Consider the following 11,143-nt stretch of genomic DNA (forward strand, 5'->3'; position numbering starts at 1 on the left):
CTGCGGCAATGCAGGGTCCTATCAAAATCTGTGCTTTTGGAAATGAAATTCAATAAAAGCTTTTTGAAGTGTTTAACCTGCCGTGGCTCTGTATGCCCCATCCTGGTGATTCTTCCGAGACCACCCAGGGAGGGGCTTCGCATGTGACTGAACCACGGAGGAGATTCTTTCCTGCGTTAATCCTGGGCCTTCGAGAAGCAGGTGCCAAGATGAGATGAAAGGCACGTAGATTACACTAGGGGAACTGCCCGTGTGAAAGGAAATTGGGAGCAAACCGGGGGAGGCTGGGGACCCATCACACCGAGATGCAAGTCTGATCCCAAGTGAAGGTTCGGCGAAGGTTCTGGGCAGTCCTTGAGCCGAAGTAAAAAAAAAAAAGGTTTTTAATGGTATATGATCCCATTTTTTTTTTATCGTAGTAAACTATATGTAACATAATACTAGTCATTTTGATCACTTTTAAGTGTACAATTTAGTAGCATTAAATTTATTTACAATGTTGTATAGCCATCCTTACTATCTATACCCAAACCTTTTTCAGAATCCCCGATATCAATGCTGTGCTCATTAAACAATAGTTCCTAATTCCCCCTGCCTCGTTCCCCCAGCCCCAGGCAACCTTTATCCTATTTTCCGTCTCTATGAATTCACCTGTTCTAGGTGGCTCATATAAGTGAAGTCATACAGTATTTGTCCTCTGTGTCTGGCTTATTTCACTTGGCATAATGTCTTTAAGATTCGTCATGTTATAGCATATATAAAAATTTTGCTCCTTTTCGTGGCTGAGTAACATTCCACTGAATGTATACGAGTATCTCCTGCTTTCTAAAAGCAGGCGTTAGGCCACTTTGCTTTTACGAAAGCCCTGCATTAGTACAGTAACAGTTTTATGTAAAAGCGGAAATACTCTTCGGATTTCCTTTGGTTAGCAAAAACTCACTGCCGTAAAAGCGAGTGGCCTAAAGCAAACTTTTGGAAAGCAGAGGACACTCTGCTTTATGCCGTTTCCACTTAGGAAAGTTTTCGCAGGCACCTCTGTTTTTGGATAGCAGGGGAAACCTGTATTCCAACTTTCCTTTTTCCACCGATCCATCAATGGACAGTTGGGTCCTTTCCGCCTTGTGAATAATGCCGCTGTGAACAGTTGTGCACAGATACCTCTGTTCGATTCAAAGTTGTTGTTAAGCCAAAGTCAAATCAGTCAGCAAAGGAGTTGCGTGTCCCCCAGGAGCCAGTGTGGTGTCTCCTGTCCCCACTACAGTCATCGGGAGGTGTGACCTTGGATGGGGATGGAATTCAAAGCCAGCAGCTGGGGCCCTTAGTCACTTACATTCCTCGGGGAAGAAAGTCAGCGGTGTGCGTTCTCATGGCCGCCACATCCTGTGAGATCTGCCTAGAACTTCCTCACTTCCTAGCTTCCCAGGAGTCCTTCTGCTGCCCCAGGGTTGTTTGGAGAAATCTCCACTGCTGCAGCTACCGTCACCGGAGGTGGCCCTGGATGCTCCCAAAGGTGCAGCCTTTGTGGTATGGGAGGACTTGCTCTGGGCCCCACTTGGTCCCCTGGGCCCTGACTCTCTGCTCATGCTCAGATTGTCACGAAGTCCCTCTTAGTCCCATGAACTTGCACCTCTGCACCTTTTCCCCATGGGGGTTCCAAACCCGTCCAAGGAATTGCTGGGGGGCAGACCCCATTCTCTCACCTCTATCCTTCCAGTCTTTTCTCACCATGCTTTTCCCCGTTTCGTTCCATGCCACCTCCCCGTCCCCGTCCCCGTCCCCACCCAAGTTATGAAGTGGCAGAAACCAGTGTGAGGGGAGGGTGTGTGTGTGTGTATTTACATCTCGTTTTCAAAGCTGGCTGATCATCAGAATTGCCCAGGGAGCTTTTTAAATGCATCGATTCCCCAGGGGCTCTACCTCTAGAGATCTGATTCACGGCAGAAGTGACGATGGTAGTAGAGAAGGAATTTTCCAGGTGAAACATGGAAAGTCATCTCAGGCAGCATGTGTAGCAAATACAAAAACAGGGAGCTATGAAGGAAAATGTCATACTCAGAGACAGACAACAGCCCGGTGTGGCTGGAGCAGCAGGTGAGGAGTGCTCGGCCTTGAAGATGAGAGTTCACGAAGGGCCTTGAATGCCATGCTGAGGGGTTTGGACTTGATCTTGTAACCCCTGCCTGCCTGCCTGCCTAGCCCATCCCTACAGGGTTGCTTCCACGGTCAAAGCAATCAATTTGACAAGTGCAAAGTTCTGGAACTGAAGCAGCATTGACCACCTGGAGCTGCCAGGGCCTTCACTGGAGGCAGGTGGTTGCCAGTCTAGACAAAGCCAGCTCACATCCCAGAAACCTTCAGGAGGTCAAATTGTAAGTGCACCTGCCCATGCATTCTCTTTTTCCGTTTATTGGCGTTCAAGGAGGTTTATTGGCTATTTTTGCTTTATTGCTACCTGAGCCTCGAAGAAAGCTCTGTAATGCTCCAAGATAGGAAGTTGCCAGAGGCACCGAGTTGCCTGGATTTCATATTTTTCTCTCAAAGGCGAAATAATGAATCAGGAACAATATCATTTCAACTACATATTTTCTCTTCCTAACGATTTTTGAGAGACCTTGGATTTCATCATATACAACGGAGAAGTCATTGTGAAATGCCATGACAGGTGCCAAAGGCGTCTCTTGGAAAGAGTTTGGCCTGCGCTTGGATCCTGTGTCCTGTCTTGGGCACAGATATTTATTGTGTACTTTGTGCCAGGCAGTGTGCAAGGCACTAGATATAGAACAGAAAAATTTCTAGGAGCCTCAATTTTCCCACCTGCAAAATGATAATATTATGTTAAAATAGTACCTAACTGGAGGCGGTATAATAATAGTGGTTAAAAGCTGGGCTTTGGGGTCAGACCTGGATTCAAATTCTCGCTCCACCACTTTTCAGCAGTGTGGTCTTACTTAATTCTTGGTAGCTTCCTTAGTTGTAAAATGGGAATAAGAACAGTGCCTATACGTGAAGAATTTAGATGACAATTAAGGGAGATCATGCTTAGTACATGCTTGGCCCATAGTAAGAGCTCAAAAATGGTAAAAAAAAAAAAAAACAAAGAAACCTCTCTTTTTTGTAAAACTAAAGAGTCTAGCCCATAGCAGGACCTAGTATATATCCATGGAGGTAAAGACCCACTGAACTGTAGATCATGTAGGATATTTTTGGCTATAAACAACGGAAAACCAGCTCAAACCAAATTAAACCATAAGCATATAAGCGTGCTCTCATAGATGATAGCGCCAGGATTACGGGGCCGTCGTGGTTGACTAAACCCAATGAGTCTGAGTTTCGTGTTGATTCTCTTGGCTCTGCCAGTCCTGTATTTGGTAGCAGAATATCTATAGGCTTTCTGGCTCTCACACCCATGCATGGCAATGCTCAAAGGAAGAGAGAAAGGATTGTTTCTAGAAGTTTTCCCAGAAAAGAGAGGAGGAACTACACTTAAGAATTTATCCTGATAAAAGACACTTTAAATCTTTTTACTGGTGTAGAGTTTCCTTTGAAAAAAAAAAGTGCAGATGGTTTACTGCTAAAAAGAAGTTTGAAAACCACCGGTTCACTATTTACTAGCTGAGTGACCTTGGGAAGGCCTGGTGCTGTGAAGATCACAGAGATCATTTAAAGGGCCACGTAAGCTGAAAGACCACAGAACCCAGGTTTCCTCCTATTCAGGCGGTGTGCCTGAACATGTTGTGGTTACAAAGACTCAATCTACTTCCCTCACTTGGACTGAACTTTGGCCTAGATCTGATGGCCTAAAATTAAAGTTCAAGTTTAAAGGCCTGCTTGGGTATGAATGCAAAGTTTCACTAATCAGATGAACTTTGACAGTCTGGAAAGTTGAGATCTACATCTGAAATGACTGCTGCTGGTCATGTGTATTTGGGGCCGGTGGGGGCAGGCAATGTCCCACGCAGGTCTATTTAGACACCTTGAGTCTTTGGTATTAGACAGATCCGCGTTTGATCCCAGCTCTGCTCCTTACCAACCACACCACTTTGAGTAAGTTTTAACCTTTGAGCCTTAGTATCCTCATCTATAAAATGGGGACAATAAAGTATCTTCATTAAGCTGTTTTGAGGATAAAATTATGTAATATATGTACAAGTATTTCAGCACAGAGCGGGAATCTGGTGCTCCACAAATGGTAGCCATGAATTCAAGACAGTTCTTCAAAGGTTGAATGTTGCGGGTAACACCCACTGATTATATGTTATTTATTTCTCTTTTTAAGTAGAGGGTATGCCTGTGTGATTAGTTGGGTGACAGCAAGAAGTGAGTTTCTGTCCTGTTTGGATTAAGGTAAAGGGAAATGAAACCAGCCAAGGACTCAGGAGGGGCATGGATCTCAAAGTCCCCAGGGAAAATGTGAGCAGGTACACCAGAGGGAGCCTTGGCACAAGACAGCAGATGGACTACTGCAGCCTCTGTGCCTCTGGCCCATGAAGAGCACACGATGAAGACAAGGCAGCCAGCCCATAACCGGAGGATCTAATTGTGCCACTTCTGAAAAACGAAAACCACATATACAAAAATGCAGGAAGAAACAGGCTTTCACTCAAGGAAAGTTAGTAAAAGTGCGCTCTTTATCATGTACATCATTGGAGAGGGAGGCCACTTGGAAGAAACCCCTGCACCCACACTCTCATCCTAGAGCTTCTCAGCTCCCTCTCTCCCTCCCTGGCGATTTGATTCCAGACCATGGGGCTATGAATCCATGGGGCTATGAATCCAAGTGGCAGAAAAGCAGAGACCATTTGGTATCTGGAGACAGAAATGCAAGGCACAGAAAGCATTGTTACTCTCCTAAGTCTAGAAGAGATTTTCAGCCAGGATATGTGGTTGTTTCCTGGTCCTCGGTGGTCAAGACTGAGCCACGTCACAAAAGAGATAAAATGATTATTTTTAAATTCAGAATATAAATGCAACTTGAGTCCAAGTCAGAATGCTCCATGCTCATCTAATAAACTCAGCCAGGAACCAAGACACATGGTGGTTCAAGGTTTTCTAAAACAAGCTTAGAAATGGAGTAAAGGAGAGGGGACACTTGTAGGTGGGGATTAACAGGGATCCGGCCAAGGACAGATAGGAAGGTTGGCTCTGGGTAAGGAAGCAGCTATTCTTAGACTTCGCTAAGTGAACTCAGAGCCTCAAAGAGGAAGCAATTCAAATGTCATGAGCCAGCTTGCCAGACCAATAAGAATGATGCAAGGCATTCGTGAAACGGAAGGTGCTTCCTAATACTACAGATTAAGCAACTATGGTTCAGGGGGGCCGACTACTTGCTCTTTCAGCATCAATATATGTGGTAGACAAAGGATGACTAGGCAAATAAAAAATATCTCCATCTATGTAGATATCCTAGGTTTAATGGCATCCACCCAAGCTCATTGGATATTATATGCCCAATATATTGTGAATTCTTTATACTGCTTAATGAATGGGGTCAGTAACTGAGATATTTCACAGTGTTCAGTAGTTAATAGCACACAGACAGTAAAATATAATGGTTTTCTGAAGATAGTCTTAAAAAATATTAGTCCTTGTGTTTTTCAAATGGGTATACAAACAACTGTTTCCAAAACTCAGAGAAAATTTTATTTAAAAAAATTAAAACTAGAACCTGATATATAAAAATAAGCAAAAATGAGAAAAAAGCACTTTTATGACAGGTAACTAGTTTGAAAGACTGACCACAGAAGAATCATTTACTCATAAAGAGGCTCAAAGAAGTTAAAAAACAACCCACCCACATGATTCTATATGGACCTTATGAAAGTCCTTATAAGGGATTTAAAAGTCTTTCAAAGGTTAAGGTAATCATTTTGATTGAAGTTGACTACTTCCTCCAGTGCTGAAAGGTTCTAGCAAGAAAATGCCTCGTCTCAAGTGAGGATTATTTTGAAATATGGTTTAGATTTAGAAAGTAAACGGACGTTAGGAAATTTTCCTTAAGTAAGATTCCCCGGAAGTAAGGCACATATGGCCCAGGGAAGCTGGCGGTAGCCTAAGGTCCCTGTTTTCTGTAAAGCATTTGTTCAGCCGGGGTGTCAGGTGGTGGTGGTTAGAGTCTATTTTTTTTGCCTTTGGCCTGGCTCCTGATGGAAGGTGTAGAATGACTCAATGAAAGTCAAAAAAAAAAAAAAAAAGGATTTAACTAACCTATTGCATAATGATCTAAAAAATACAAACTTTGAAATATTTAAAGAGTAAGAGATTATCTTATATAAATCTGTCACACACACACACAATATTTACAAGCTAAGAATCTTCATCTGTTGCTAGGATCGCTATAGAGTCTAAAAGAACATCACACTCAACATACGGAAAAGGAAAGGGAGGGAGAATAGCCAAGGTTCCCATCCTACTCTTTCCTTATGGATTAAAGGCTGATTTGGTCCCCCATTTCATCCTTGGAAGGGAAGAGCTCATCTCTGTGTTGGCCTAGATGCCTCACTGTCTTGCCCCCACAATGCCCTGCAACATATCTATGGGCAGAGGGAAGATAATCGTTGAGTTTTTCTCAGCAGCAATGGTGGTCAGTGTCTGAAGGTACCGGAGCTGAAGGGCTGCAGGAGATTCAGTGATGACCATGGAGGCTTCTTTCAGAGCCCTGGATGCATTCATTTCTCCCTCAGCTGCAATGACCTATGGAACAGTAGGAGGAGAGATCAAACTGGAGAAAATGCCAGGAAGCAAGCAGCAATCTTCACGCTGGTGTATGGGTGCCTCGGGTGGTAGACAAAACTTTCAGGGACTATGCCAGAATAGTTTTAAAAATATCATTTTCTAGATACTCAGTTTCCCTGCTCTTTTTCCATATAACTGAGTATAGGTCTGAGGTCTTTTACTATTGCCTTTCTCTCATTTTCTAGGGCACTAAACAAAAGGACAATTCAAAATACTGTGTAAGGGGCTGAGAAAGTGAATGACTGGATACAAATCCTTTTGCTAGTCTGATAGATTTGCAATTCCTTGATTTCAAAGAGAAAAATGAAGACCTTGTCGAACTAAAAGCTGATAGATCATTAAAAATATTTTTTGATGAAAGATCACTTTATGATTTTTTTAGCACATAAATTCAGAGGCAGTGCTAAGAATTGCATGACATTAAACAAAACTTCCATTTCTATCTATCTATCTATCTATCTATCTATCTATCTATCTATCTATCTATCTATCATCTATCTATCTATTTATTTATTTAAACAAGGTTCCTTAGATCGTATATCTATAAAAATGAAAAATAATAGAACTGATGCTGAATCTTGTCTCATTCTAGCAATAGCTAATGGCCATCTGCAAATATATGAATTTCTCATTCATCTCATTAACAGAAGCATTTCTAGTAAAAACATGATTTAGGAGAAATTCTGAAACATTTAGAGCCTTGTTTTTTTTAATCAGGGGAAATTTAAAAAATAATTTTAACTTATATACTAAATGTATTGCAGTAAAGTAATAAAATAATTCATGACAAAATATATCGGGGAAAGAATCTGTGGTGGAGGTAGAGGGAAATATAAGTTCAAGGAGAAAAAGGAACCATGAAAAATTTCTCACTGTTAAAAGAGCTTATTCACATATTTTTAAATAGATGATGAAATATCGTTATTTAAATTTCACTGGATACATTTAAAAGAATGATGTGAACAGTTTTATTTTAAAATGTCAACATTTAAAATATGCCAGGAATTATATACTTGGCAGGAATATAAATTCAAAATGAAAAATTTTATATTCTATTTAAAATGTGTGATGAGATACAATTTTTCTAAATTCTTTTAGAGTTACATGGGCAAAAAAGTTTGGAATCATTGGAGTTCGGGGGGAGAACAGGGGCTTTGGAGTTAAAACCCAAATCCCAGACCTACTCCTTACTAGCTGAATGTCCTCATAAAGGTTATTTAACATCTGAGCCTCGGTTTGTTATTCTTCCTCACCCTATAGGCCCACCATGAGGAAGACAGAGAAGGCATATTGAGTGTCGATATATAAACAGTCTGTTATGTAGGAATGGCAAATAACAAGTCAAGACCTGATTTTTGGATCTACCAATGCCTTAATTCATAAAAGATTCAGAAGCCAAATCAAAGCAGTTACTTTAAATTCATACTCTTAGGAGAAGAGGTGTAAAGATACCATAATCATCAAGATTAAAAGTGCAGTTCCACTAGGTTGTTCTCACGTGGACTTCAAAATATTAATGGTTTATAATGTTCCTGTGAATATCAGAATTGGAAGCCATGGTCTTATAACCAATAAAATTTCATTCACTCATCCAGTAAACTTCGGGGTCTTTCCAGGTGTCAAGCCCCTGTGTAGGAGCTAGGGATAGAGTGTGAAACTCCTCGCACTCTATTTGACCAGCCCTTGGTCAAATAGGGGAGACAGACATGGAAATAGGTCACTTCATCTCAGTGAGACAAATAGTGACAGAGAGCTGGTGTTGGGGATGGAGGAGGAAATGGATTGGGGAGCTATTCAGGAGGAGATTCGACAATCCGGAGGCTGACTGGGTATGGGGAGGAAGTGGAGACAGAGGCCGGGTCCCACCTAGGCTTCAAAGTTTTGGTTGCCTGGGTAGTGACATTAGGTGAGGTACAGGATACAGGATGTGGTACCTACTGAGAGGAAGGACCCAGTTAAGAAGATAAAAAACCTAATTTATCAAGGCAAACCGTTATGTCCTAAGTCTGTGAAAAGGGGCAAGTGCCAGATACTCTGAGAATCATGTAACTGTTCTCCAAGGCAAGTGCAGCACAGAATGCACAAATAAACCCCTGCTACAAGGACAGCAGACTCTGATTTCTTTTCCTTGTCATTTCAGATGTCCAATTAGGCAATTTTTTTTTTTTTGGTCTGGACATGGACTAACTGCAAAGATACCTCATCTCTCACTATCAATCAATATACAATCTCTCAGCTGGGAAGCCAGATGCACTGGGCTGGGCACACAAGTTGTTAATAGAAAAGCTGCTCTGAGCGGGCTGCCAAAAATGTGAACATATACCACTGGCTTTGCCTAAATATAGGCCAAGTGTGCGCTGTGGACTGGATCTTAGAAAGCAAAGCAAGACACTAGTGGGTATGTGGGACTTTTGCCAAATGTGCAGTAATCTCACGTCAGTCAACACTTTATATTTACGAACCATTACTTTAAAATCTGGCATTTTCAGGCGTGTGAGACTGAGACTATTGTCTCCTCCTGCAGCCCAAGTGCGCTGGTCTGGGAGAAAGGCAGAGAAAGGTGATCTGTATTTCTGCACTCCACACTCTCAATTAATAAATGACCAGGCCCAGAAACAGGAGCTAGAAAGTACATGTCAAGCCTCTTTCTGAGAGTTACGTAAATGGAAATAGGGAGAATGCAGGCACAAAAGATATTACCTTTCCAGTCATTAAGAGGTGGTCTATAAACTTTAAAAGTGACTCAGCTAACATTATGCAAAACCAGTGGGAGAATCTGTCCTCTTTTCATCGGCTTTTTTCATAAATTATGTTTGTGAGCACTTGTATGTTCATTCACTTTGTTGTATAGTATTTCTTCATGGGAATAAACCATACTTAATTTATCCATTCAACTAGCAATATACATTGAGGTAATTACAGAGTGCTGCTGTGAATATTCTAGTACCTGCCTTTTGGTGAATGAATGAGTGCACTTCTGTCAGGTACGTACTGCCAGACAGTTTTACAAAGTGGTCGTACCAATTTATACTCTTACCAACAAAATATGAGTTCCAGTTCCTCCCTCATCCACACTTTTTTCTTTTTTCTTTCTTTCTTTTTTTTTTTGTTTGTTTGTTTTTAAGCCATTCTGATGGATGTCTAATGTGGTATCTGCTTGTGATCTGAATTTCCATTTTCCTGATGGCTAATTAATTTGAGAAATTTTCTCTGAAGTGTCCTAATCTATAGGTTCTTCTATCCTTTTCCTTTACAACTTATTTGTTGAAGAAACTGCGACCCTCTATTTTCCATGAGAACTTCAATACATGGTTTTGAATATATAGCCTTCTGGTTGTTGCAGGGTTACTGTATTTTACAGAAGGGCTGGGCTCACTGTGATGCTATGTATTAACTCTAACCCTAAGACAGACAATCACTGCCCAGGTCCGCGAGGTGGCTTCCAGACCAGCCTTACAGCCCCATCCAAGTGGGAGCACAGTAATTCAGAATTTTAACCAGCCTCTTTTACCTCTACTTATTGTTATAAAGGGGTAGGATTCCTAACTGGTGAGAACACTTGTAGAAGAGGCTCAGTCCATCCTGAAAAGCCCAGAGGAGGCAGCAAGGAGCAGAGGGGAATTCTAATATCCATCGCCACTAAAAGACAGAGTGACCTTCAGGCAATCACTTAACTTTTCTGGGCTTCAACTTTTTCATCTGAATAGTAGGATGGAAGATAACTTTTATTTTTAGAGCCAATTCCAAGCAGTTGCAGGTTGTTCCCTAGAGTGCAACAGAAAGTCAAGTCTACACCGAGTGGAAAACAGGTCTGTGCTTAATTACTGGCACGGGCATAGGAGGGTGGGGTGGCAGCATCTGGGCCAGGTATTCATCACCTTTTGTAATCTCTAAGGACACTTTGTTCTCTGATAGTCTATGTAGTCAATGTATGATAAATTCTACTGTTCAATATAATTTGGAAATGGGGCTTTTGGTTAATGACATATTCTAGGTAAAAGCACCTCTTGATTTTCAAAATAATTAGATTATAGTAGGCCTATTTACTACTGTCATAAATACAATCTTGTCTTCTAAATGGGATAATTTTGAGAAAAAGCACTTGAGGGTTCTGCCGTGTCACCACGTTAACACAAGCATCAATAATCACATTCAAAAAACCTAAAAATGCTGGTTAGTAGAAAATTCTGGATGTATTGTGTCAAATGAGCTACTGTTCTATTTGGTACTTGCTACGAAATTATAGCGAACTATTTGTGGCTTAAAGGGCATTCTGAGAGAAGGGCAGAGTTCTGTGGTTAGCCAATTATCACTAGATACTGACATTTTTCTAACGACAGCAAATTGGTTTGCTCTTTGTGTCTTGGGAGGTCTGTCAAGTCCACGGCAACCACCCCCTCCATGAAAACTG

The 11,143-nt window shown here is 41.5% G+C and overlaps 1 protein-coding gene across 1 annotated transcript in view; it reads right to left on the bottom strand.

The window, feature by feature from the left end:
• Positions 1–4,609: 4,609 nt before the first annotated feature.
• STOM (stomatin) overlaps positions 4,610–11,143 on the bottom strand; it is a 27,973-nt gene continuing 21,439 nt past the window's right edge. The window contains exon 7 of the mRNA XM_011360993.2: positions 4,610–6,690. Within this exon, the coding sequence (XP_011359295.1) occupies positions 6,496–6,690 (195 nt within the window). The 3' untranslated portion in view covers positions 4,610–6,495. The remainder of the gene's footprint in view (positions 6,691–11,143) is intronic.

This window comes from Pteropus vampyrus, unplaced genomic scaffold (assembly GCF_000151845.1).
Source record: "Pteropus vampyrus isolate Shadow unplaced genomic scaffold, Pvam_2.0 Scaffold61, whole genome shotgun sequence".
NCBI classification, from domain to species: Eukaryota; Metazoa; Chordata; class Mammalia; order Chiroptera; family Pteropodidae; genus Pteropus; species Pteropus vampyrus.